At 54.5% G+C, this 27,759-nt stretch overlaps 1 protein-coding gene across 1 annotated transcript; it reads left to right on the top strand.

Annotated features, from left to right (window-relative positions):
- Positions 1-1,044: 1,044 nt before the first annotated feature.
- CLSTN3 (calsyntenin 3) lies at positions 1,045-27,522 on the top strand (the record flags this gene model as incomplete). The annotated part of the gene is made up of 18 exons (XM_079937765.1): positions 1,045-1,380; positions 3,670-3,792; positions 4,233-4,428; positions 6,028-6,236; positions 6,490-6,639; positions 6,897-7,082; positions 7,666-7,947; positions 8,713-8,825; positions 12,001-12,163; positions 12,932-12,988; positions 13,698-13,855; positions 13,987-14,135; positions 19,522-19,748; positions 20,051-20,221; positions 21,402-21,547; positions 21,766-21,901; positions 27,076-27,278; positions 27,382-27,522. The coding sequence occupies exons 1-18, from the start codon at positions 1,317-1,319 to the stop codon at positions 27,520-27,522; spliced, it is 2,874 nt and encodes a 957-aa protein (XP_079793891.1). The 5' UTR covers positions 1,045-1,316.
- Between the last annotated feature and the right edge of the window lie 237 nt (positions 27,523-27,759).

Below are 27,759 nucleotides of genomic sequence, written 5' to 3'. Positions count from 1 at the left end.
TCCCTCAGACAGCGTCGCTGAGCTGGGGCCCCCGACACTGGCTTTCCAGACTCTGTCCTATAGGAGCATTAAGAGGGGGGCAGAGAAACTGCGGAGGGGGCCGTCAGCGGCCTGACAAAGTCTGGCTGGAGCAGAAGGTGAGGGAGGAGTCGCTTGGCTGTTCGGGAGAATTCTACGCGCTTTGGCTTGGGACCCAGAGGTTCCCCTCTCCTTTTGGAGTCACTGATGGTACCGTCAGCCACCCGCGTCCCCAGCCGTTGGCCAGCCCACGCTTACCAGATGTACTCCCATTGCGGGGGGCGGTGCGCCTCAATTACTGTGTGCCCCGCCCCGCACTCCCTGCCCCCTCCCCCCGACGCGCACTCTTCTTTGCCTCTCGAACCCACCAGCCTCGCTGGCTTCAGAACCAACTGGGCTGGTTCATCAGGGTTTAAGGTGGGAAATTTGGGGCGAGCGGGTGAGGGAGGGTGAGCGCAAATATCTCACTCTTCCTCCGGTCCCAGAGCCGGGTCCACGGCCCGGCTGCCCACCCCGTGGCTTCCTCAGAGACCTCGGGCTGGGAAACGAAATGCTGGCATAGGTCGGGGTCAGGTGGTGGGTTTGACTGCGAGGTCCCAGGAGGCACCCAGCAGGGACTTGCTGATGGAATGAGCTGTGAAAAGAGGTTAATGCAGAGTTGGTGATGGTGGTGGTGGGGTGACGTGGATGCTGTCCCTCCTCGCCTCCCTCAGGTCTCCGTTGACGTCTCCTCTCCCCACCCCCGGGCATCTCGCTTCTTCATTCTCCCCATGGCCTTCTTTTTTCCCACCCCCTCTACGGCTTTCCAGCTTCCTCCCCAGCCCCCGCAGTTCCCTTGCCCCCCCAGATTGCAGTCAGGGGAAAAAGCCCTAACACCTTCTCCCAACCCTGCTCTCCGGTTCCATTGGTTCCCACCCCCACCCCCCCGCAGCACCTGCCCCCCCATCAGTCACCCGATTGGCCAGCGGCCCCATCAATCCTCGCCTGGCCGTGCTGACGTCATCCTGCAGTAGCGGGGATGGGGTGGGCATGAGAGAAAGAGCCAGGACGCGGGGCTCCAGAGCGAAGGAGAAGAAGCCACTGCCAGTCCCCCACCTCAGCCGCCCAGGTTGGGGGGCTGCTCAGGTCTGCTCTATGGACTAGGGTGGGCGGCAGGCTCCTTTCCGTCTCTGCCCTGCTGCCTGCTCTCTTCCCTCCCCTCCTTGGAGAGCCCCTGCATCCCTCCCCCAAGGTGGAATACGCGGGCTTGAGGCTCCCGGGGGAGAGCGATCGGGGCCCGGCGCTGCCCGCGCCACACCATGACCCTCCTGCTGTTGTTCCTCTTGCTCGGCTCCCGGCTCCCCTCCAGCTCCTGCAACAAAGGTGAGTGAGGCGGGGGGCGGGGGCACTGAAGGAGGGGTCTCAGGCAGGGCGGGGTGGGCAGGAGCCCTTAAGGCTCCCTGGCCCATGACAGGTGGTTCTTCAGACCACCTCCCTTCCCATCCGTTTTCTCAGACCTGCCCCCTTCTCTTCTCCCTCGCATCCCCCTTCCCACATCCTCCTCTCTGGTCCATCTCTACCCATGTGCTTCTCTTGCTCCCATTTGGTCCCCATTCCCATCCTGGGCTCTCTCTCTCCCCCTCCCCCAATTTCTCCCTCCTGGAGCTATGTCAGGTCTCAGAAGGACTTGCCCCTGAGGGGCGATACACATCTCTGGGCGGGTCTCCGTTTTCACCGGGGTGTGCCGGGGCTGAGGGTGTGTAGCACATCCATCTGGTTCCTCTCCATCCATCCTGGGGAGAAACTGTTCCCTGCAGCTCAGCGATTCGGAGCACGTATGTTTTGGCGTGTTCCTCTGCATCCGTAACCTTCCGTCTGCATGCAGCTGGGCCGAGGGTTACCAGAGCTGCCCTCTCTGCAGACAGCAGATAAATTCAGCTGGGTGAGGCCGTCCGAGGGACCAGGAGGGAGGGAGGGGGTGGGGGCCGAGGGCTCAAGTAGGTGGAGATGGGCAGGGAAGGGCAGAGGTGGGTGTCTGGGAGTGTTAATTGAGTGGTGAGAGGGGAAGGGAGAAGGAGAAGGGAGATGAGGTGTGGGAGGGGATGAGAAGGGGGTGGACCAGGGTCAAGGTGGAGGCCAAAAAAAAAAAAAAAGAGAGAGAGAGAGGAATGAAAGGGAAATCAGGAAGAACAGGTGAGGAGAGGGGGAGGGGAGAGTCCAGGAGGGAAAAGACAGGGAGCCCAGGAGTCAGTGAGAGGAGATGGACACAAGGAGAGAGTCGGGGGCCGAGAGGAAGGCAGCAGAAGGGTGGGGTGGGGCGTGAGCTGTGCGCAGCCCCTCCATCCTCGGCTCAGTCTCTGACCTCAGCCGGCTTCCGAGCCTCCTGCCACTTCCTGTGTTGGCTTCTGGGCACCATCTTGTGGCTTTCTCCTCTGCCACTAGAGAAGGGGGTCATGGTGGGTCCTCCGCGAGGAAGGGGCCGGCATTCAGATACCAGAAGGCTTTGGGGGATGTCACTGGAAGAAAGAATGGAAATCAGGATTGCTTGCTCACCATGACATACTGGGGATGACTTTCCTTTTGGAGACTCAGTTTCCCTCTGATGATATGTCTTCCTCTTCCTCTCGCTGATGGGCCATCGTGGATGTGCTCTGGGAGCTTAGGGGTTGGCTTGATGGGATCCAATAGAGCAGGCCGTGGAGGTTGGCGTTGGTGAGGGGAAGGGAGCCCCTCACCAGGCTGGTGGGAGATTGGTCCTGGGGAGGAGACGTGATTGAGTTGAGTCTGGTAGCAGATGGGGAGATCTGGAGGCTGAGTGAGTCCCACATCCATTGTGGATCGGCTGGTGGCTGAAGGGAAGAGGGGTGGGGTAGGCGAGAATTAGGACTCAGCCATGAGTCTGTATAAGAGTGGGGCTCAGGGAGTGTGGGGTTGGGTGGCCTTCTGGGGGACATAGGACCGTGTTGGTTATGAGTGTGTTCTCTGGGTGTGAGGGTGAGAAGCAGGGAGAGGATTTGTCGTGTTTCTAGGCCATTTCGATAATCCCTGAGGATGTCGGCTCTGCTGGGCCCAGCCGTTCAGCATTGATTCCTCTGCTCCATCCCTGCCTCTCTCTGTCCTCCTCCCTCTGTCCTATATATTTTCCCTTCTCTCTTTTCTCCTCTTCCCTCTCCTCTGGGAGAATGGCCTTAAGATGGGGCTTGGCCGGGAGAAGAAGGGATCAAGATTGAAATGGGGTGGTGGTGGTGGAGATGATAAACAATCAGGATCTCAGGAAGCTTCTAGTCTGCTTTTCCTAACCTCAACTCTGCCCTTAATCTATCTCTTCCCTTTTCCAGGGCCTTCTGATGGCCCACCACTGCTCCCTGAAGGCCCGGTGTCCACACTCTAGCTCTTGAAATCCCTAAAGAAAGTCTCCACCTTCTGACCAGGTTTCCCAGGGGACATGGCAGTCCCCCTCCCCCCAGGGCAGGCTGTGGCCATGGAAACTGTCTATCTTGGGACCTCCCGCAGACCCTCTGACTCCCTTCATGGCTGATTTCTTGTCCTCAGTCCTTTCTCCTGCAGGTGCTTCTGCAGGGGCTGGACAGGGTGGTGATGCTGGAGTGTGTTGTCTGGAGGTGGAGGGCCAGCTCACAGGTGCTTCCTTTCCTCTCCCTGGGGGCGGGGCAGCCAACAAGCACAAGCCATGGATCGAGGCGGAATACCAGGGCATCGTCATGGAGAACGACAACACTGTTCTGCTGAACCCACCACTCTTTGCTTTGGACAAGGACGCCCCCCTGCGCTATGCAGGTAAGTGGGGTTGGGGCAGAGGAGGGCGGGTAGGATAGAGAGAAGTGGGTGGGAGGGCAGGGGCAAGGGAGGAGAGGGGAGGTCCTGGGAGGGAGAGCAGTGAGGACGTGGGGGAAGAGGAAGAAGTAGACTAGGAGGAAACGGGCCACAGCGAGGAACGGTGGTAAAATAAAGGGGGCCGGAGAGGAGGACGTGGGCAGGTGGGGGTCAACGCAGTCAGACTTTGCCAGGTCTCAGACCTGGGCGCTCTGAGAGGTTGCCGCTCAGGGAAGCTGGTGTCGGAGCTGATTGTCTGATAATGAATGCTTTTCCATGTGCAAGAGAAGGGACAGGGGTTTGGAAGGAGAGGTGAAGTGGGAGCCTGAGGGGGGTTGGCGAGTGTGGGAAGGAGACCCTGGAGGTGGTGCAGGAGCTGCGTCCTTCCCTCCCCCTCTGGCCAGGCGAGATCTGTGGCTTCCGGCTCCATGGGTCTGGGGTGCCCTTTGAGGCCGTGATCCTGGACAAGGCGACAGGAGAAGGGCTGATCCGGGCTAAGGAACCCGTGGACTGCGAGGCCCAGAAGGAACACACCTTCACCATCCAGGCCTATGACTGCGGCGAGGGCCCCGACGGGGCTAACACCAAGAAGTCCCACAAGTGAGGACGCTCCTGTCTCCTGCCCTCTGCTGCAGGCCCCCCACCTCCTCCCAGGCCCCTCACCATCCTCTGTCCTCGCCGTCACTGACTATCTGCCCCCTCCCCTCTCTGCTCCTGGGGTTTAGGGACGGGGCCTTGTCGTCCAGGAGCCTTCAGCCAAGGGGACAGAAGCACGTGGTAGAACTAGTGGGATCTAATCTTGGCTCTGCCTCTTGTGACCTTGGGCAACTTCTTAGCCTTTCTGGGTTTGCTTTCCCTTGTCTGTAAAATGGGGTGATGGTGATGCCTACTTCTTCAGGTTACTGTGGAGATGAAAGGAGATGGTTTGTGTAAAAAGCAGGCGCTGCAGTGCCTGACACTGAAAGGGCTCAGTACCCGGAGTCAGGATGCTGAGAGAACGAGGAAGAGGACGGTACAGTCAGCGCACACCCACCTGCCTTCCGACCGTCCAGCCGCCTGCAGCGTGTGCCACACCCACACACAGAGCATGCGCACACACGGCAGCGGGCGAGGGTGGGCAGGAGATGGCTGCGGCGGGCAGAAGGCGGGGCCCAGGGCTCCGACACCTGTTCCCAGCTCACTTCTCCTTCGAGAATGGGAGCAAGATGGGCAGTCAGGACTCCTGGGCCACTACGAGGCACTAGAGATAAACCACGCCTTGTGATGACTCAGTTTCCCATTTAGAGACAGAACCCTTGCCTCTGGGCCCTGGGTGCCAGGATCTGGGCTGGGGGCAGGGCTCCGCATGAAGGGCTTAGCCCCTCCCCAACCTCTGCTTGCCCCGCGGGGGCCTGAGCGGGGGAGGGGGCACGGCCGGCTTGCTCACTGCACACGTCAGATGACTTGTGACTCTGGTACAAATGCCACTTCCCTGAATGTGTTTGCTTTTAATTTGGTTTTTATTCTGCATCTTCCTTTCTTTCTTTAAGAAGGTTTATTTATTTATTTATTTTTTGGCTGCGTTGGGTCTTGTTTGCTGCGCGCGGGCTTTCTCTAGTTGCGGCGAGCGGGGTCTACTCTTCGTTGTGGTGCGCTGGCTTCTCATCACGGTGGCTTCTCGTTGTGGAGCATGGGGTCTAGGCACCTGGGCTTCAGTAGTTGTGGCGCCCAGGCTCTAGAGCGCAGGCTCAGTAGTTGTGGCACACGGGCTTAGTTGCTCCGCGGCACGTGGGATCTTCCCGGACCAGGGCTCGAACCCGTGTCCCCTGCATTGGCAGTCGGATTCTTAACCACTGCGCCACCAGGGAAGCCCCTGCATCTTCCTTGATTATCCCATTGGATTTGACTCTCATGAAGGAACAACCGGCTGGACACAGAATCCTCTGTCTTGCGTGGCTGTCCCCAACCTATAGCATTCTGTATGGAAGTCATCAAAATCGGCCGCTGGTATCCCCTGGGGTCGTTCCTCACCCCGTACATCAGTCACCCTTTCCCCGGTGGTGCCTGTCCCTCGCTGTGCCTGGTGCCCTGGCTGGGGGGATGAGCGTGCCCACTGCCCCGGGCTCCAGGACCTGCTGGTCCTGCCTGCTCTGCTTCCCTGTCTGGACTCCTAGTTGTGGCTGACTTTTCCTCGTCCTCCTCCCGCTCTGGCACCTGCAGGGCCACCGTGCACGTGCGGGTCAATGACGTGAATGAGTTTGCCCCAGTGTTTGTGGAGCGGCTGTACCGCGCGGCCGTGACCGAGGGGAAGCTGTACGACCGCATCCTGCGGGTGGAGGCCATCGATGGCGACTGCTCCCCCCAGTACAGCCAGATCTGCTACTACGAGATTCTCACACCCAACACCCCCTTCCTCATCGACAACGACGGTGAGCGCCTGCCACCCCAGCTGCTCCGCCCTGGGCGCCCGCGTCCCTCAGGACATCTCGGGGCTGTGCCCTCCACTTCTGTCCCTCACATCCTCATTCCTCACCCTCCTTCCCAGATGTGGAGCCTCCTTCCCTAGATTCCTTCCTCCCAGCTTCCCGCTGTCTAATTCACCTGCTGCCCTATTGGCTCACAAGTCCTCCCCAGACTTTCTCTAGTGCGCCTGACCCTCTCCATCCCCCACCCCCACCCCAGGGAACATTGAGAACACGGAGAAGCTGCAGTACAGTGGCGAGAAGCTCTACAAGTTTACCGTGACGGCTTATGACTGCGGGAAGAAGCGGGCAGTGGATGACGCTGAGGTGGAGATCCAGGTGAAGCCCACCTGTAAACCCAGCTGGCAAGGTGAGGAGCTCTGCTCTGGGACCTGTCTTGTAACCCATCTTTCACCTTGGTGTCCCTTTGCATCCCTTCTGACAACCACAGGGGTTAGGCTAGGAGTCAGGGGAGGGATATTTGGGGAAGGCTTGTAGCTGCCTACCCTGGCTGGCTATTTTCGTAGGAGCCCGAGACTGTCCGTGGATGTGGCCGGAGCAGAATGGATAGGAGGGGCTGCCTTGCCCATCTCCATCTCCACTGCCAGCTCCCTCTCACCCCTGCAGGCTGGAACAAAAGGATTGAATATGCACCAGGCGCTGGGAGCTTGGCTTTGTTCCCTGGTATCCGCCTGGAGACCTGTGATGAACCTCTCTGGAACATTCAGGCCACCATAGAGCTGCAGACCAACCATGTGGCCAAGGGCTGTGACCGTGACAACTACTCAGAGCGGGCACTGAGGAAACTCTGTGGTGGGTGTGCTCCCCTTGGCTCCCCGGGCCTGTCCCCTGTGCCCCCTACCCCCAGCCTCTGCCTGAAACTCCTCTGCCTCTTTCTTAATAATCTGTCTTGGGAATTCCCTGGCGGTCCAGTGGGTAGGACTCTGCGCTTGCATTGCAGAGGGGGCAGGTTCCATCCCTGATCCGGGAACTAAGGTCCTGCAAGCCGTGCGTTATGGCCAAAACCAAAAACAGAAATACTGAATCTGTCTTACATCTTCCTTTGCCCATCCATAGATGTATATATCTGCCGGCATGCGGCTATCTCTTGTGGTCCAAAGAGCACATAAATATGTGGGTGGCAAAGATGCATAATTGTGGCCCAAGAGAGGCACCAGATACATTATGGGACAATGGCAGGGAGAGATGACGAGTTGGAGTTGAGGTCACTGGAGAGCTATTCCTAGCCATTCCTTTCTCATCTCTGAAAGGCCAGAAGAGGCGGTGAGCGTAGCTGTGGGAAATCTTTCCTTGTCCCTCTCTCCCTGCCTGCATATCCTGTTCCCCATCTGCTGCCTCTCCGCTCTGACACCTGTGCCTTTTGGGGCTCCGGCAGGCGCGGCCCCTGGGGAGGTGGATCTGCTGCCCATGCCCGGCCCCAATGCCAACTGGACAGCGGGCCTCTCGGTGCACTACAGCCAGGACAGCAGCCTTATCTACTGGTTCAACGGCACCCAAGCTGTGCAGGTGCCACTGGGTGGCACCGCTGGGCTGGGCTCCGGGCCCCAGGACAGCCTCAGTGACCATTTTACCCTGTCCTTGTGGATGAAGCACGGTGTAACCCCCAGCAAGGGCAAGAAGGAAGAGGAAACCATCGTGTGTAACACTGTCCCAAACGGTGAGCCTTCCCTAGGGCACCCGTCTGCGTGTGGCGAGACTGGCTTCTTGTCCTGCCTCTGTCACCGTCCAGTCTGTGACTGTGGACGCGTCACTCCTCTCTCTTCATCTGTCAGAGAGCAGTGCTAGGTTTCGTATTGCTGTGATTTACTCCCAGCGTGACAAGCTGGGATCCTACTGCTCTCAGAGTGATGGAACCCTCATCGCCCTTCTCATCTGCAGCTGCCTCATCACGCTGCATCCACGTGTAGCAGACGGCCCCCCAGACCTGCTCCCCTTAAAGCCCCCCGTCCCAGCCTGAGTAATGCTGTACCCATTCTTCCTCTTCCACCACCCCATCCTCCTTCTTGAAGGGCTAGTGGGCTCCAGCCCCCAGGACCCCTCTGCCCTCTGTGGCAGCAGCAAGCCCTCTTGAGGGGCTCAGCCTTCACATCCTCTTTCATTTCTGCCTCTTCTCGGAGCTCATCTCTCTTGACCTGAAAAGGAGTGTTGCCCATGAAGTTTGTATTAACCAAAGGACCGGTAAAGATCTGAGTGGGGGCAGGCTGGCCAGTGTCCCCCCTCAGCCAGTCAGAGTGCCCAAGAGAAGCCCGACACTGGACTCTGTGTGTGTGTGTGTGTGTGTGTGTGAGAGAGAGAGAGAGAGAGAGAGAGAGAGAGAAAATGAAGGGATGAAGAGAATCCGGCATCCCCTCCCTCCTGGTGCTTTGAAGCTGTTTTTGCCCATGCTTTGTGTTTGACCTCTGTCCCCATCCTCTGCCCTCAGAGGACGGCTTCTCTCACTACTCGCTGACCGTCCACGGCTGCAGAATTGCCTTCCTCTACTGGCCTCTGCTGGAGAGTGCCCGGCCAGTCAAGTTCCTCTGGAAGCTGGAGCAGGTGAGGCCGGAGCCAGGCTCCTGGGAAAGCTGGGTGGATGTAACTTGCTTTCAGGCGAGGAGGTCCTAGGGCAGGGGTGGGCATTTTCTGGGTTGCCCTGTGTCCCTTCTTTCAATCTCCACTTTCAGTTCCTGACTATTTTTACACCTCCCTGCCCCCCGCCCTGGCTCCGTTTTCTTGTTCTCTTTTTCCAAGGCTTGTCTCTTGCAGAAAGCACTCCTGGATTAAAAGGAAGTAGGGAACAAATTACTTCGAACACCAAACCCGACCAACCATCTTTCCCCTCTTGTTTTCTTTCATCTGTTTCTTATCTAGAACCTTACCAGTGCAGATGCCTGACTCTCAAGCAGTTAGCATGCTGTAATTGAGGAAATAAGTAATCTGAGGTACATAGATTAGGTTTGAGTCCCGCTAGGGGAACTTCCTAGCCATGAAATCTTGGTTAATATGTTTACAACTCAGTTTTTTTTTTACCTATGAGTTGAGGATAATAAGAATTCTATATCCCAGGGTTGTTGTAGGATTAAATGATGTAATAGACCTTTATAGACTAAAAAGCAGTATATATATGTGTGTGTGTGTGTGTTTGTATATTTATATATCCATGCACATATATATATATGTATATAAATCTCACTATTTCATGGTTATGAGGGATAAATAAAAATGGGCAAAAAAGAAGAAAAAAAGAAAAGAAAAGTCTCTTGAGCCAAGAGTTGCAGCCTCTTCTTTATTCGTTCCCCAAGCTGACCACAGGGACCGTGGGGATGAGCTGTGTTTCCATCTCCTTCTGTTTTTCTTGTAAGCCCCGGTGGAGTGGCTGAGTAAGCAAATGGCTGAAAAAAGGCAGGAAGTGGAAGAGAGAGAAAAAGGGGAACGAAAACCCACAAACTGGATAATTGAGGGCTGCCTCCAAAGGCTGCTTTTCTGTGGCACTCTTTTTTTATTTTTTAATTTATTTTTTATCTTTTTTAACATCTTTATTGGAGTATAATTGCTTTACAATGGTGTGTTAGTTTCTGCTTTATAACAAAGTGAATCAGCTATACATATACATATGTCCCCATATCTCCTCCCTCTTGCGTCTCCCTCCCTCCCACCCTCCCTATCTCACCCCTCTAGGTGGTCACAAAGCACCGAGCTGATCTCCCTGTGCTATGTGACTGCTGCCCGCTAGCTATCTATTTTACATATGGTAGTGGATATATGTCCATGTCCCTCTCTCACTTTGTCCCAGCTTACACTTCCCCCTCCCTGTGTCTTCAAGTCTCTTCTCTATGGCTGCATCTTTATTCCTGTCCTGTTGTGGCACTCTTCTAAAGAGATATTCTGCCATTTGCTTCTTCTGGATCTTTCTCCCACGTTGCTAATACTGGTAACATTCCTCTTTCTAGTTTTCTTTTATTTACCCTTATTTATTCAACAAAGATTTAGTAAATACCAATTCCCTGCCATTCTACTAGGTTCTGGGGATACAATGGGGTCTAAGATGGAACAAAATCTCTGCCTTCATGGAGCTTACATTTTAGTTGAGGAGATAGATTTTTAAAAAGTAAGCAGACATATAAACATGATAAATTGTGATAAATGCTGTGAAAGAAGAAGCAAGGGACTGAGGTAGAGAATAGGAGGCAAGGAGAAGGGAACTCACTTTAGATTGGTTGCTCAGGGAAGGTCTGATAGAAGTGAAATGTAAGCTCATCCTGAAGGATGAGACAGAGCTGTGAGAGAGAGTTCCAGGCAGAGGGAAGAGCAGATGCAAAGGCCCTGAGGCAGGAAAGGGATCAACATGTTGCAAGCACGGAAAGAGGACCAGGGAGTTAGAGCACAGTGAACAAGGGCAGAGACTGGATTTGAGGTTGGAGAGCTGGACAGTAATCAGGTATACGGTGGACTTTGTTAGTTGGGGTCATTTGGATTTTGTCCTATAAGTCTTTTGAAGGGTTTACAGCAGGGACGTGACCTGATCAGATTTACATTGTAAGAAGATCCCTTTGTATATGTATATGTATAACTGATTCACTTCGCTGTACACCTGAAACTAACACAACATTGTAAATCAACTACACTCCAATTAAAAAAAAAAATCTTAAATTTTGAAGGTGCTCCTCCACCAAATTTGGGATGTATTTCTCAAATTAACTATAAATTTTTGGGGTTTCCCTGGTGGCGTGGTGGTTAAGAATCTGCCTGCCAATGCAGGGGACTAAGGGTTCGATCCCTGGTCTGGGAAGATCCCACATGCCGCAGAGCAATTAAGCCCGTGTGCCACAACTACTGAGCCTGTGCTCTAGAGCCCGCGAGCCACACCTACTGAGTCCGCGAGCTGCAACGAGTGAAGCTCACGCGCCTAGAGCCGGTGCTCCGCAACAAGAGAAGCCACCGCAATAAGCCCACGCACTACAACGAAAAGTAGCCCCCGCTCGCCGCAACTAGAGAAAGCCTGCACGCAGCAACAAAGACCCAACGCAGCCAAAAAAAAAAAATTTTTTTTTTGTTGCAAAAATAGGAAGGATTTTTCTAATTTTGCTTCAGAAAAGATTTGGTTACAAGTAATTTATTTAATTTGCAATTAGCTATGATTTTTCAACAATTGTCATTTATATTTGGGAACATTTGTGAAGTGAGGAGAATCCAATCTTTTCACATGTGATGAGTTGTTAATGAATACTAAGTTTGACAACATTAAATTCAGTAGTGATTTAAAGATTAAAAAAAAAAAAGAAGAAGATCCCTTTGGCAGCTATGGGAGGAAGGTCTCGGAGACACCTAAGAGTGTAAGTGCTCAGACGAGACTGTTGTAACAGAGAGAGACTGGGGACTTGAATGATTGGGTGGCAATGGAGATGGAGAAAACGGCACAGAAACCCACAGCTTTTAGTTCTGTTTGGACTCGGGATGGACAGCACCTGCTGACGGACTCCTCTTAGGAATGTTGATGCTTTTAAAGGTTTACCTGCAGAGTGGAATTTTAGGTACAAGGTTGGAGCCTGATAGATTCTGGGCAAGGATATTACTCCTTTAGCTGGGTGGGCAGCAATTCACCAGAAGGACCTGTTGATAGGACAGGCACTACGAGGGACTGTGCCCTGCCTCCCAGGAGGTGGGGCGGTGCCTTGCGTTCGTTCCCTGGGGATGGTGTGACTGACAGGTTCCTGCCCTTCCCCACCCCCAGGTCTGCGATGACGAGTGGCACCACTATGCTTTGAACCTCGAGTTCCCCACGGTCACACTCTATGCCGATGGCATCTCTTTCGACCCTGCCCTCATCCACGACAACGGTCTCATCCACCCACCCCGACGGGAGCCCGCGCTCATGATTGGGGCCTGCTGGGCTGGTAAGTCCCGCCGAGCTTCTCCATGGAGGCGCTAATGGTTGGGGCCTCCCGCGGCTGATGGAGGAGCAAAAGGGCAGCCTGACCTCATGAGCTCATCGCCCTGCAGTTGGGCAGGGAGGCCGGGAAAGATCTCTTGGGGAGGAGACCACAGCCCCTCAGGTGTCCTTCCTGTTGGACTGGTCATCACCTCTGACTTGGAGGAGTTTCCTGCTCAGGCAACACCAGCATCTTTCTTTCTGTAACTTCAGTCACTTCCCACTTTGTTCCATCCCAGTGATGATGATTCCACAGCCCATTCTCCTGCTGGAGGACAGTAACCCTGCAGAGAGTCAGCAACCTTCTAACTTTTAAGCTGTTTCTTTCATTTTTTCCTTCTGGGAGGGTGTGTGTGTATGTGTGTGTGTGTGGTGTGTATGTGGTGTGTTTGTGTGTGTGTGTGGTGTATTTGCATATGTGGTGGGTGTATGTATGTGGTGTATCTGGTTTGTGTGTATAGTGTATCTCTGTGTGTGTGTGTGTGTGTGTGTGTGTGTGTGTGTGTGTGTGTGTGTGTGTTGTACCAGAGCCCTTGTGTTTCCTCAGCAGCATATTTGGAGTTTGTCTATAACAGAGGCCTGAGATAATCTCAGACATGACAAAAGGAGGGTTGGGATTCAGCAGAGAGGTTCAAGTCCTACACGGGCAGGGGCAACGCCTGGAAGACCTCCCCGTCCTCTCTGTCAATCTGGCCACACATCCCTGAGCTCACTGGCAATTTTTCTCCCCCAGAGGAGAAGAACAAAGAGAAGGAAAAGGGAGGCGACAACAGTACGGACGCCACAGCAGGTACTTGCGTGTGAGATCTGGAGGCCGGAGAGCTAGCATCTCAGTTTAGGGGTCCGGCTCCGGCTCCCGCGTCCGCATGGCCCTACCCGGCCTCACCGTTCACCGCCTCGCCCACCACCAGGGGGCAGAGCCTCCGAGCATCGCAGCCAGGCGGGCTCGCCCGGGAGAGGGCGGCCAGATGGAGCCGGGCTGGGCGCCGGTGTCCTTTCCTGCCCACGGAGTGAAGTCGAGGGTTCTCGTGCTGGCTTTCCGCGTGGCAGAGCGCAGAGGGCAGGAGGCAGCCACGCGGCCGGGAGAGCTGGGCATCCCTGAAGCTCACGCGCATCCTTCCCGGTGCTCCCCGCATGCACCGTGAAGACCCCCTCGCGCACTCTCCTCGTTTTCTGCCTTGAGTCTCCTCTTTCCTCCCTTTGGTCCTGCTTTCCTTCTCTTTCTGCCTCTGCCGGAAGCTTTTCTCATTTCCGTGGCTTCTATTTTTCGCCCTCCGTCTCCCCCCGCCCCTCCCCGCCCACCCCCGGTTTTATTCTGTATTCTCGCTCTGCCTTGTCCCATGTTCCCTTAGCCTCCCTTGCCGCTCATCAATCTTTTCTTCTTTTGGCTTCCACCTGGCTCCTTCCCGTCTCCCTTCTCCAGCCTGCTGCTCTTTCTCTCAGCCCCCTCTTCTTACGCCTCCTCTCACCTCTGGTCCGCCCCTGTGTTCCTGCCCTAGGAGACCCCTTGCCGATCCACCACTACTTCCACGGCTACCTGGCTGGTTTCAGCGTGCGCTCAGGTCGCCTGGAGAGCCGTGAGGTCATCGAGTGCCTCTATGCATGTCGGGAGGGGCTGGACTATAGGGATTTCGAGAGCCTGGGCAAAGGCATGAAGGTATCGCCCCTTCCTCTAGCCCCCTCCCTCCAGGCATGGCCCCTGACCCCGCCCTTCCCCACCCCCACCTCTGCTCCCTTCCTCTCCCGCCTCTGGTCGTGCTCTCAGCCCTGTCTGTGTCTGGGGCCCAGGTCCACGTGAACCCCTCGCAGTCCCTGCTCACCCTGGAGGGGGACGATGTGGAGACCTTCAACCATGCCCTGCAGCATGTGGCTTACATGAACACTCTGCGCTTTGCCACGCCCGGCGTCAGACCCCTGCGCCTCACTACTGCCGTCAAGTGAGTGTTGGGTGGGCGGGCAAGTCACGGAACAGAGCCAGACAGTGTCAGAACTCCTTGGCCTTAGGCACCACCGACGGCTAGGCACACCTCCCTCGTTTCAGGGATGAAAAACTGACCTGCCCAATTGACACAGCAATGCCGGGAGAAGAGCCTGGACCAGACTCAGATTTTCCAAAAAAGGGTTCATGACTCTTCCCACTGAAGCACACCGCCAGGATTTGGGGGGTTTTAATCTCTGCGTCTCTGTGCTGATATGTAAAGTGGGACAGAAGAGGGTACTGGACTGGGAGCCGGGAGACCTGACACTAATTCTGACTCAGTACTAATTCTCTGGATGACCTTGGGCAAAGACCTCTAGTTGCTTGATTAATCAACCTCTTGCAAGATCAAACAGGATGATCTAAGTCTGGGGATTGGCAGCCGATGGCCCCAGGAGCAAATCTGGCCTGCTGCTCATTTGCATATTGTTTATGGAAATGAGCTGCTTTCACCCTATGATGGCAGGGCTGAGTAGCTGGGACAGAGACTGGTACAAAAAGTCGAAAATATTTACCGTCTGGCCCTTCCTAGAAAAAGTTTGCTGACTTTTGAGTTCTAAGTGAAGGATTCTGAATTCTTTAAATGAAAAACTGTGCATTACTTCAAGGTTTAAGTATATTAGGTATTTAAAAATACAGACTGAGAGGTCATGAAAGCCTAAGAGTTATGGACACAGAGTCTTTTACTTACTAGCTTTTTAAAAATAAATTTATTTATTTATTTTTGGCCGCATTGGGTCTTCGTTGGTGTGCGCGGCCTTCTCATTGCAGTGGCTTCTCTTGTTGTGGAGCACGGGCTCTAGGCGCGCAGGCTTCAGTAGTTGTGGTGCGTGGGCTTCAGTAGTTGTGGCATGCGGGCTCAGTAGCTGTAGCTCGTGGGCTCAGTAGTTGTGGTACACGGGCTTAGTTGTTCTGCGGTATGTGGGATCTTCCCAGACCAGGGCTCGAACCCGTGTCCCGGGCATTGGCAGGCGGATTCTTAACCACTCCGCCACCAGGGAAGCCCCTTACTAGCTTTTTAGCACTGAGAAAATGCCATAGAGCAGGGATAACAATAGAATCTAACTCATGGAAGTGTTGTGAGGGTAAATGATAGCATCCAGATCAAATGCCCAGAGGAGTGCCTGTTCTGTCAACACTGGCTACTGTTATACGAAGGCATTTTCACCCCGTATTATGTTGATGGGGCAGTTTTTAGGAGCTACTGCCATCCAGTGGGTGGATCACATAATGTAAGGGTCAGGATTCCTGTGTTCCCTTCTCCCCTGCTCTGCCTCAGTTTCTCCAAAAGCTATCTGAAGAGAAACATCTCTGACTTGTCCCTATCCTGGCATGGGTGGGTTTGGAGAGGAGAGGGCTCTGAGCCCTGGACAGTGACTGGGCGTGACTGTCAGGCCTCCCAGAGCTTTGGAAGGCAGGGGCAGGGCTTTGGGGAATTGGGCTGCTGGTCCACGGTGTGGTCCTGGTGGGGAGCTGAAGGCCACGGCAGATGAGGTCACGTGGGTGCAGATCTGCGCTGAGGATGCGCCCCACCGTGTTCTAGTCAGAACTCTAGCTGTTAGAGGGCTCTCACCCAGCTACGAAGGTATGAAGGGCTTCATCCCTCAGGGACCAAGGAATGGCTTCATCCCCTTCGTAGGCTCAGGAGTCACGGCAGAGGGAGGGCTCCGTCTTCCGGCTTAGCGTGGAGCTCTGCATGGGGCAACCCCACAAGGGGGGAGTTGACACCCTCTCTGTTGACTGTCTTATTTGAATTCCTCCAACCTCTTTCCCGCCCAGGGAAGAGGCTTATCCAAGGACTGGGAACCTGACGTTGCTCCTTCAGTAGAGGGAAGGGGCCTTTTTCCTTTATGAGGTTAAGAAAGAGAGAAGTCTCATTTCTCCATTTTAGGGCTACCATGTGGTTAGCGCTACCCTAACACTTCCTTGAGGTTGAAGGAGAAAATAGAGAGGGGTGTGTGTGTGTGTGTGTGTGTGTGTGTGTGTGTGTGTGTGTGTGTGAGAAACAGGGAGAGACCGATACCCAGCGGCGCCTTCCTTCCTGTGATGCACATCCTTGCCCTGGTCCATGTGGCTTCCCCAGCCTCCAGTGTTCAGTGCTTGGACCTCTGTCCATTTAAAGCCAGATTTATGCAGCCATTCAGTCAATGCAGGTTTCCCCTAAGTTGTTGTTGTTTCTTAATCTCTTGGATTCTTGGAAAGCTCATCTGGCTACCACATCCTTTTCTCTAGCTTTGTTCTCTTTCCGTAGCTCTTGAATTTCTTCCTGCTTGTTGTAAGTTCCATCTAGAAGTTCTGCCAGCACCTCAGACAAACGAGCTAAAGCTTAATAATGAACTTCGATGCCTGAACTAGCCCCTCCCCCTGAATTCTCTGCTTCTGTAATGGTGTCTCTGTCCTTGCAGTTACCCCGGCTTGCAGCTTCTGAATCGCCTTTGATTCCTCCGTCTTTATCCTCCACACCCCATTGGTTACCAGGTCACCTAGATCCCGCTCTGCGCCCATGTCTGGCATCTGTCTCCTCTTTTTCCATCTCCAGCAGCTCTCATTACCTCTCATCGGGCCTATTGCTCTAGCCTCCTAACTAGTGGACTATCTCTAGTATTCTAACTTCAGTTCAGTTTCTACCCAGAGGCTAGGTTAGTGATCTGAAATCAGAATGTCCACCCTCACACTTCCCTGCTGAAGAAGACGTCCATGGTTCCCTCCTGCCCACTGCACAAAACTTGCGCTCAAAGCCCATGACCATCTGGCCCAGCGTTTCCTGCCTCACGTTCCTCTACTCCCCTTTGTGTATTCCTCACCCTCCACTCTAGGGTCAACTTTCTGCCCTCCTCCAAAGGCTAGCTCACTTGCTACTTCTCTTGATTATTCCTACCCTCCCTTGCCAAATGCCCCACTCCCATCCTTAGCCAGAAACAACCTCTCCCACTCCGAACTCTCGTGGGTTTGTGTGATGGTGACCACGTTGGCTCTTGTTTTAAGGTTTGCGTGCCATTTCTAATCTCTTGACCAGTTCATTAGTGTCCTTCGGGTCTGGACCAGCCCCCTAGTACCTTTTGGGTCCCCTTTGGATCACCCATCACAGTGGGAGTGTCTGTTGGAGTCTGTGCTTCCAGAGTTAGCTGGGGTTGTTTTCCAGGAGGCTTTGATCCGGGTCTCGCTGGACGACTGTGCAGACTGTCTCAGGTCCTGCTCCTTCTGGCACAGGAGCTCAGCAGACTGTGGGTCTGGTACCTTCAGGGGCTCTGCGTTCATGGTATCCGCTGAGGTTACACCTTCTCCCTCTGGCTACAGCAGTCAAGCTGGGCCTGCTCGGTAGTGTGTGTGATAGTCCTTTCAACAGAATCATTTCTGTTAGCCCGGGTGTATGGACCACAGGCCCTGCTCTGGAATTACCACCTCCCCTGTGAAGACTGCTTGTTCAAGGGCCACTTCCTTTTTTTTTCGGCCATGCCGTGCACCTCGCAGGATCTTAGTTCCTTGACCAGGGTTTGAACCTGGGTCCAGGGCAGTGAAAGCGCCACGTCCTAACCACTGGACCAGCAGGGACTTCCAAGGGGGCACTTGTTTACAAATAAATTCGACTAATGCAAACCCACGTGGTGGCTGTGGTTTAGTGGAAGAATCGTGGACTTGGAATGAGAAGAATGGGTTCAAGCCTGGCCCGGGACACATATTTCTTATGTGGCCAAGATGCTTGACCCGAGAGCTTTGGTTTCTTATCCCTATTGCAACGGCAGCCACGGAAGGTTAAATGAAACAATGTGGACAAAATGCTTCACAGAGCAGCAAGCACTCTGAGAATTACTGATTGGCTGGAGGCAATCCTGGGAATGTGTTCCCCGAGCTGCTGTGCTGTTGTTGGTTTGGGCCGGCTCAGTCCTCTAGGGAGGGTTTGTCTGGTACCAGGATCAGAAAGGCTTCACGGGATGGTGGATGCAGGTCCAAGATGGTCAGATTAGCTCACCTACTGAAATGTGTTTCTCTGAGACTAGAGAGGATGAATTGGAGACACTCCAAGCAGGAGGACATCCTTTTTTTTTTTTTTTAATTCACGTATAGTTGGTTCACTGTGTTGTTGTAATTTCTGCTGTACAGCATGATCCAGTTATACATACATATATGTGCTTTTTTAATATTCTTTTCCATTATGACTTATCATAGGACATTGAATATAGTTCCCTGTGCTATACAGTAGGACCTTGTTGTTTATCCATTCTATGTATAAAAGCCTACATCTGCTCACCCCAGCCTCCCACTCCATCCCTCCCCCAACCCCCTCCCCCTTGGGAACCACCAGTCTGTGCTCTACGTCCGTGATTCTGTTTCTGTTTCATAGAGAGGTTCGTGTCGTATTTTAGAGTCCACATATAAGTGATATCATATGATATTCGTCTTTCTCTTTCTGACTTATTTCACTTAGTAGGATAATCTCTAGTTGTAGCCATGTTGCTGCAAATGGCATTATTTTGTTCTTTTTGATGGCTGAGTAATATTCCATCGTATATATGTACCACATCTCCTTTATCCATTCATTTGTCAATGGACAGGTTGTTTCCATGTCTTGGCTATTGTGAGTAGTGCTGCTATGAGCATAGGGATATATGTACCTTTTTGAATTATAGTTTGGAGGGCATTCTTTGATATGCTCCCCACTCCCACCCCACTTTTGTTGTTGGATATTTTTTCTTTTTTTTTTTTCTTTTTTTTTCGGTACGCGGGCCTCTCACTGTTGTGGCCTCTCTCATTGCGGAGCACAGGCTCCGGATGCACAGGCCCAGCGGCCATGACTCACGGGCCCAGCTGCTCCGTGGCATGTGGGATCTTCCCGGACCAGGACACGAACCCGTGTCCCCTGCATCGGCAGGCAGACTCTCAACCACTGCGCCACCAGGGAAGCCCTGTTGTGGAATATTTTTTGACACGTATCTACCAGATATTGTACTGAAACACACTTTTTTTTTTTAACATCTTGGGTGAAGAACTATGTATGTATATATATTTCTGTAAGTTCAGTTTGTAAAATACTGTTTGATAGATGTTCCATGGTCTTGGGGGTAGGGCATTGGTGATGTCATCATCCCCATAGGTCAGGGCTGCCTAACCTTCTGTCCCTGGCCCTTCCCTGCAGTGGTATCCTCCCTGGAAAGGGTATCTCCCCCTCCAGCTTTGCTATGGGGGTGATGGTCGTGCAGAGACACTATCCCCCCTTTCTTCCCCTTTCCCTCCCTGACACGGGGTGCTCTCTGTAGAGGTGGAGGCCCAGAGTGGGGGTCAGAATATAGATTATAAGGGAGGGGATGATGGGGTCACAGGCTGCCTCTCTCCCTCTTCTCATATAGGTGCTTCAGCGAAGAATCCTGTGTCTCCATCCCCGACGTGGAGGGCTACGTGGTGGTGCTCCAGCCTGATGCCCCTCAGATCCTGCTGAGTGGCACTGCTCATTTTGCCCTCCCAGCTGTGGACTTCGAGGGACCCGAGGGGGTCCCTTTGTTCCCTGATCTTCAAATCACTTGCTCCATTTCTCACCAGGTGGAGGCCAAAAAGGACGAGAGTTGGCAGGGCACAGGTAAGGGTGACCTCAAGGAGTGATAGTGTCCAGAGAAGGGGTCCGTGTCTGGAACCAGAGTGAAGGAGAAGCTCTGGGGCTGGCCATGAGAGCGACAACATCCCTCATTCACTTTTCTAGAACCACTGACTGTTAGGAACGAGAGCCAGCGGGAGACCCCCGGGTGTCAGAAGGTTGATGGGTAGTGACGTTTTTGACAATGATGCTGGCAGCTCTCAGGGGATGAGCCCGGAAGGGGAGGAAGCGTGGCCATGAGGTGGGCCCTTCAGCTCTGACCCACATCCTGACTGCCTCCTGTCCAGTGACAGACACACGCATGTCGGATGAGATCGTGCACAACCTGGATGGCTGTGAGATTTCTCTGGTGGGGGATGACCTGGACCCTGAGCGGGAAAGCCTGCTCTTGGACGTGGCGTCCTTGCAGCAGCGAGGCTTGGAGCTCACCAACACGTCTGCCTACCTCACCATTGCCGGTCAGTGGGGCCCAAGAACCTGTCCTCTTTCCTTGGGTGCGCCCCTCCCCATGGTCAAGTCTCTGGGAAACTCAGAGGGTCCTCCTTCCAGGCTCAGGGATGTGGCCAAGTGCCCCCTTGCACCTTCCCTGCCTGGAATGTCCTCTGGCTTTCGGATTGTCCCTAGAGGTGGTGGCTGGGGTTTGGGCTCCTGATGGTTCTTTCCCAGCTTCTCTCTCCATCCCAGCTCACCTCCACTTTGGTCTCCACTCTTCTTTGGCTCAGTCTCTGAATAGCTTTCTTTTTTTTTTTTAAAGTTATTTATTTATTTTTGGCTGCATTGGGTCTTCATTGTTGCTGCGCACGGGCTTTCTCTAGTTGTGGCGAGCGGGGGCTACTCTTTGTTGCGGTGCGCAGGCTTCTCACTGCGGTGGCTTCTCTTGTTGCGGAGCACGGGCTGTAGGCACGTGGGCTTTGGTAGTTGTGGCACACGGGCTCAGTAGCTGTGGCTCGCGGGCTCTAGAGCGCAGGCTCAGTAGTTGTGGCGCACAGGCTTAGTTGCTCTGTGGCATGTGGCATCTTCCCGGACCAGGGATCGAAGCGTGTCCCCGGCATTGGCAGGCGGATTCTTAACCACTGTGCCACCAGGGAAGTCCTCTGAGTAGCTTTCTAATCCTCTAGCCATTTGGTACTCGCCCTCTTCTCTGTCTTGCGTCTCACTAATCTCATGGACACAGCACAGCTTTAAGTCAAGTGCTCATCTCTTACCGTCTGGTGGTAATGATTTGTTGGTAGCTTGCCAGGGAAGCCTCATCCTCTCTGAAGGATGCTCCATCAGGGAGAATAGAAGATGAGGCGGTCAGTTCCTTCCTGTTTCCGTTCCCTTCCAGAGCCTCACCGAGAACTTCTGTGTTATCCTCTCTCCGTTTCCCCCCTGCTGCCACCTCCCTCTGTCCTGCAGGGTGTTCCTATTTCCTTCTCTCCATCCCTCCTCCCAGCTCTCAGGGGAGGGCGGAGGCAGAAATGGAGCCTCGGTTACTCTATCCCAGTCAGTCGGAGCTGGTGGGGATGCAGGGGAGCGTCTCTCCATCTGAGAACTCGGGTCGCACCCCTGTTGAGGGGTGGCAGCTGGTGGGAGTCTGGGAGAGAGACTCCAGGCCTCTTCGCTGGCTCCTGCCCTGAGCTGCCTCCTGGTCGCCAGGGGTGGAGGGCATCACTGTGTATGAAGAGATCCTGAGACTGGCTCGTTACCGGCTGCGACGCGGGGCTGCCCTCTATGCCAGGAAGTTCCGGCTTTCCTGCTCAGAAATGAATGGGCGTTACTCCAGCAATGAATTCGTCGTGGAGGTACCCAGAGTCCCCTTCCTTCCACAGCCAACCCCGCTGGCGAGGAGCCGGGGTGGGGTGGACTGAACCTGCTGGTGCGTGGGGATGGAAATTGCAGCCCAGGGGACTCCTGGCCCCGGTGGGGAAGCTGGGGGGCAGTGGGGGAGAGCTGGGCCCTCGGGGGCTGGAGGAGGGGCGGGGAGAAGCGAGCGTGCCCACTGAGCCTGCCCTCGCTCCAGGTCAGCGTCCTGCACAGCGTGAACCGGGTCACTCACCCCAGCCACATGCTCAGCTCCCAGCAGTTCCTGCACCGAGGTCACCAGCCCCCACCTGAGATGGCTGGACACAGCCTGGCCAGCTCCCACCGGAACTCCAGTACGTAAGGCTGCGTGGGTCCAGCCGGGCGGGTGGGTGGAAGGAGTGGGTGGGCACGAGCGTCCTCCCCTCCACCACTGGGCCGTGGGGGTGGGGTGGGAGGAGGAACGGGGTCGAGCCATGGATTCTGTTCCCTGTGGAACTTGACTTAGTTGACGGCTGTGATCCAATCCCTTTATCCCCCAGATCATTCACTTTGCCTAGTGGAGAGTCCGAGCCTTGGGTCATCACAGGGGCACTCATGCCTGGGATCATGGTCAGTGTGGGTTTAGCCTTTGTTGTTCCTGCTGCCCTCCCCCAACAATATCAAGTTAGCCCTGGACCTAGGGATCCTCAATAGTGAAGCTACCAAGTATGTATTAAGCACCTACTGTGTACTAGCACTGTCCACAATACAATGAAGAATACAAAACTTATAGGATAGATACAGTTCCTATCCTCAAGGAGAAAGTTGGTGCTATTGCGTGTGTAATTATGTGCTAACTATATAAGACTGTTTCTAAAACAAAATATGCAAACACGCCAAGTATTACATCCAGCTGGAGCGCTGCCCTTCAAAGCAATCTCATTCCCTGGCCATGATTGTTTACTAGTGATGCAGTTTTTAATTCACAATTTAAGAGTTACTTAATTATAGAAAAACTGGAAACTGTAAGTATAAGGGAGAAAAGTCAGCCATAATTCCACCACAATTGGCCATTGTTAATGTGGTGTTATTATTATGTGCCAACTTTTGTCTGTGCCTGTAATTTTTTTTTCTTTTAACAAACTTGGGATCAAACTATTTTGTAACCTAATATTTACACCTAATATTATAAAATGAGTCTTCTCCCCCATTGTTAAAGACTGCAATGATCCTGATGTTGCTGGAAGTGATTTTTGGAATCCCTTTTGAGAATTGCTTTCAAAGTCAATTTATGAGATGCATTTATTTTTGTTCCTTTTGGTACACACCTTGCCTTTGGCCCAGTTCAGTATTACCCAACTTCAGCATCCACTTTTGTCAGAGTTGGCTCTGTGTTTGTACACATAAAACCAACTCTCAAAGGGCAGAGATTTGTCACTTTTTTAAAAAGTCAAAAGGCGTATCTCAGGCTCTGAAGGCAATTCCCTAAAGAGTTCCAAAAATGCTTTCTTGGGAGGTCATGGTCACTGAACCCTACCCTGAAAGGACAGCTCGCACATCAACCATGTAATCGGAAGAATAATGAACACATCGGTGTGCCAGGCACCCTGCCCGTGGGCTTTACACCTATTAACCCAGTGAATCATTACAGACGAAAGATGGAATAGGTACTAGAATTATCCCCTCTGAAGGCAAAGAAATGGAGGCCCAGAGAGGTTAAGTACCTTATCCAAGGTCACACAGCTAAAACACGGTGGAGCCAGGATTCGAATCCAGGCAGCAGGATTCCAGAGCCCGTGCTCTAACCATCACCCTCTATACCCTGTCCATTTATGTTTGATGCTTTAAAAAAAAAAGTCTCGTTACTTTATAGTTGCACCTAATTTGGGGGAGCTCCTTAGGGCTTCCCAGTATGTCTTTGACTGAGGCTAGCTCCCTGGTACCCCCGTAGTTCAGTCTGTTTTCCTCTCCTTGGACAGTGGCCAGCACTGCACTGTCTCTTGTGTTTCCCTTTCCCTGGGGCTGGCTCCCTTCATCCTTGCTCTTTCTGAAAACAACTGCAGACGCCTTTTTAAGTGTTCTTCCTGTGATTCCTACAGCAAAGCAGATGGAAGTAGGTGTGAGGAGGGAGTATAAGGCGTAACCAAGTTGCAAAGGTTCTAGGAAGCTTTCGAGGTGTGTGAGTGAACTAAACCTGTTTTTGTTAAATAGACTTTTGGGGCCACAACTCCCTAGCTCTTCCTCCAGTTCTTTCACTGGGAATCATCCCACTCAGCCTCTTCGGGGCTGGATACTGGGTTCTGCCACTCAGATTAGGCTCAAGGCGCGTCCAGGTTGGCGTTGCTGCTGGGCTCGGTAAGTCTCTCACCCTTGTTTTCTCTGCTTGCTCTGAGATCCCACCTGAGAGCGGCAGCCTGCTTTTGCCTTTTCCCCTGACTTTGGCCTGAGTAGGACACAGAGTTCATAGTTCACCTGAGGGCCCTGGTGATTGACATCTCCTGAGCTTATCAGGAGATCCATTTCATCAAACCTGTTCTATGTGCCCTTCCTGACTCTTCAAGGTGTTCTCTCCCTTTCCCCTCCCTCCCAGCCCCAAGAGTGGAGTTACAGGATTGTGGTTTTGCAATTTCAAATTACTCTGACCATGCAAAAGAGTAAGAGATAGAATTCCCTCCAACGAGACAGGGGCTTCATTTCTCTGAGGCTCCCAAGTGCATGAGGAAAGAGAGATCAGTGGGAACCAGGACAGTCAGCCGGGGAAGGTCCGGTGGTGCATTCAGACCTTGAGCTTGGACCTTGAAGGGTAGAAGCGTAGATGGACGTGAGGGAGAATGAGAGTTTGAGAACTGAGGGTGGGTGGGTGGTATGGGAGAGCTGTGTTTAGGGAGAATGAGGCTGTCTGAGAAGGGTAAGATGAGCGATGAAGACAACATTTATCCAGTCTTCCCAAATGTTGGTGCACATCACAATCGCCTGGGGAACAGTAGAAACGCTTGGTGCCTAGGCCATACCCAGACCAGTTCAATCAGAAGGTCTGGGGTCGGGGGCCAGGTATCAGGGGAGTTTAAAGATCCGCAGGTGATTCCAACGTGCAGCCAAGTTTGGAACCATTTCCCGGTTTGTTACCTACATGTATCCGAGACTTTGCGGAAAGACCTGCAGTGCAATAGGATACAAATAGAAAATGAAATTGGAAGCGAGGAGGAAAGGACAATGAGGAAGGAAGACGATGAAGCCAAGGGATAAGTCAGTTCATAAAATACCTGCTGTGAGATGCTGTGACGTTGCTAGAATGGCCAGCATTTGGACTCTGAGCTTCCTTGTAGCTGAAGCAGAAGGGAAGCTGAGCAGTTAGGAAAGTCCTATGATGGGACCAACCAGTGCTTCAGGAGCAGCCCGGGGACCCAGAGCAGAAGGACGTTTCTCTCTAGGCTCTTCAGAAAGGGGGCTCCACGTGGGGCTGTGGACAGGGCTTCAACCCTGTCTCACAATCACACGGAACCAGGAGTTTCACACGGGCCACCGGCTAAAACTGAAACACCCCTTCGTGTTGTCCTTGGAGGTCATTCAAGGCCAGAATCAACTGCTTGGGTCTAATGTAGAAAGAAAGGTTGACGGTACTTCCTAAACTCTTGATTTTTGTCTGTAACTAATTTAAAAATCCTCCCATCTCCCTGGCCTCCTGGCTGATTAGAAACTAGCCATACTTGTCTGCCTGCAGATAGAGGGTCTGCCTTTTGTCTTTCTTGTGGTCATTTCTTATTCCAGGCAGTCAACCTGTCACTTCCTTCACCAGGCCAGGGGCTCAGAGGAGCAAATGCATTTGATTAAGACACAAAACAGCAGCTTTGGCTCGTCATCACTGTGCCCCTAGAGCTATGTGCCCCCTGCTATGGCCTCCACTCTGAGGAGGGGTTTCTGCTCCTTCTAGAGCCTGGGCTTAGCTAGAGGGGCATTCTGCTGGTGGGGTCACTGCCCTCGGATCTTGCCCACTGACACGAAGACGCGGGAGGGGCTGTTGCCTACAGAGGAGCAGAAAGGGCAACTCTGCCTCCCCCGTCTCTTCCCCCATCCCCAGACAGTTGAGAAATTCTCATCCAGCCAGGCCTGTCTCTCCCCGGAGCCAGTGCCCGGGAGCCCACCTGGCCTGCTCAGCAGAGTCAGCTCTCGTTGGCCCCAGGTGGGCTATGGGTCAGGTCAGGCTGGGGACCGACCTGGCGGAGCGCCGTCAGGGCGGCCTCAGGGAGGGGTGAGGGTAGTATGGCTACTCAGGCAGGGGGTGCTCCCACACCTGGGTGGCTCTGGAGCGCGTGGCAGCGTGTGTGTGCTGCCGGAGGATGGGTGTGCCGCAGGGGTGGGGAGCTCCCTGTGCTCTGCTCTGTCTTTCAGCATGTGAGCCTTAGAGGCTGTGGGTAAATTCGTGTGCGTGTGTGCATGTGTGTGTGTGTACAGGAGGTGGGCAAGGCTGTGCTCACAGCTGTTGGCTCTGTGGCCCTCAGGGCCCAGGTCTGTGGTGTTTACACCTTCCTGCAGGGGTTCTCCTGGTCTGCCCAGCTGGTGGGGAGCTGGGTGGCACTGCACGTGTGGCTCTCCTGTGCCTTGGTGGAGACCCTCAGGCGCGTCCCTTTGATGCTGCCGTGCGAGCAGGTCTCCAGGTGGCTGGTGTGGGCAGCTGTGCAGGCCGGCAGAGGCCCGGTGCAGGTGTGGGGCACGGTGAGCCCGGTCCAGCTGGGTGCCCACACGCTCTTCCTGGGCGCGTACCTGCGCCTGTACGTCTGCTTTGCTGCCATCAGCTCTAAGGTCCGAGTGAGGGTCCACGCGCCCTTCTGCGTCTCACTGCCCTTCAGAGTCCACGGCCCCCTGAGCCCGGGCTTCAAAGTGAGGCTGCGGGCCCAGAGGCTTGACAGGGCCGAGGGGGACGTGGGTGTACCCCAAGGGGAGCAGAGGCCCCAGGTGTCCAGGAGGCTCGAGCCCACAGGGAGATGGGAGGTGTTACTGAGCAGGGGTGAGCTCTGTCCAGGTGGGCGCGTGAAGGGGCTGCTCTCTGTGCCCTGGACCTGTGCCCAGCTTGGGTGCCAGGCCACGCTTGGAGCTTGCTCCTCCTATTACGATGCAGGAGAAAGAACATTCTCTCCTCTTGCACTGTCAAGCCTGTGTGGCCGCCTCTCTCCTTTCCCCGCTGGGCTCTGGGGACCTCCTTCCTGGACTATGTGGTCCCTGGGGAAGGCACAGGCAGAAGGACCCGGCAGGGCCCAGGCCTTGCCCTCTGTGCGCTGAGAACAGGGCTGCTCAGGACAGCGTTGGGCTGGGAGCCCTTCTCTTCCCCCTGCCCTCGCCTCCTCTGCAGATCTCCCTCCCTCAGGCTCTCTGTCCCTCCCCGTCTCCGCCCTTCCCCGGGGGAGCTCTACTTTTCCTCCAGCTTCTGCAGGGCAGACCCCTCTTCTGGGCCATCATGGACCCTGCCTTCTGCTCGGGGACTCCCTCTGCCCAGGCCCCCGACTCCGCCCCTGAGCGGAGTGTGCTCAGGTGCGCCTGGCTCTCCCCGCAGTGGTCCCGAGTGCTGCGACCCTCATCATCGTGGTGTGCGTGGGCTTCCTGGTGCTCATGGTCGTCCTGGGCCTCGTGCGCATCCACTCGCTGCACCGCCGCGTCTCGGGGGCCGGCGGGCCCCCGGGGGGCTCCAGTGACCCCAAGGATCCCGACCTCTTCTGGGATGACTCAGCTCTCACCATTATCGTGAACCCCATGGAGGTGCGCGGGGGGGTGGGGCGTGTCGGCAGCGTCGGGGCGCAGCTGGGGCGCACTGCCAGCATGCGGACTCCCGCTGAGCTCTCCCTCTCCCTGCCGTCCCCAGTCCTACCAGGGCCGGCAGGCCTCCATGGCAGGCGCTGCGGGCAGCCAGCAGGAGGACGAGGACAGCAGCGACTCCGAGGCAGCCGACTCGCCCAGCAGCGACGAGAGACGCATCATCGAGACCCCCCCTCACCGCTACTAAGGCCTCCACCCCTCCCCAGACAGAGAGAGGATTCCGCCCTGGTGAGACAGACACCCCCCCGAAGAGAGAGGAGGACACGCTGAGAGAAGAGAGACCCAGAGGGAGCAGCTCTTGGAAGAGTCATCCTTTAATCTCAGAACCCCGTGGCCCTACCGGAGCCCACCCCCTCCCCCTCTCCCCTAGCCCACCCCCCTACGAGCCTCTGGGCTCCTCCCCCCCGCCCCCCCCCACCCCCGG

The sequence above is a fragment of the Stenella coeruleoalba genome (genome assembly GCF_951394435.1).
Source record: "Stenella coeruleoalba genome assembly, chromosome: 11".
In the NCBI taxonomy this organism is placed as follows: Eukaryota; Metazoa; Chordata; class Mammalia; order Artiodactyla; family Delphinidae; genus Stenella; species Stenella coeruleoalba.
The sequence above is the reverse complement of the archived record's forward strand: the minus strand, read 5'-3'. Positions and strand labels throughout refer to the sequence as shown.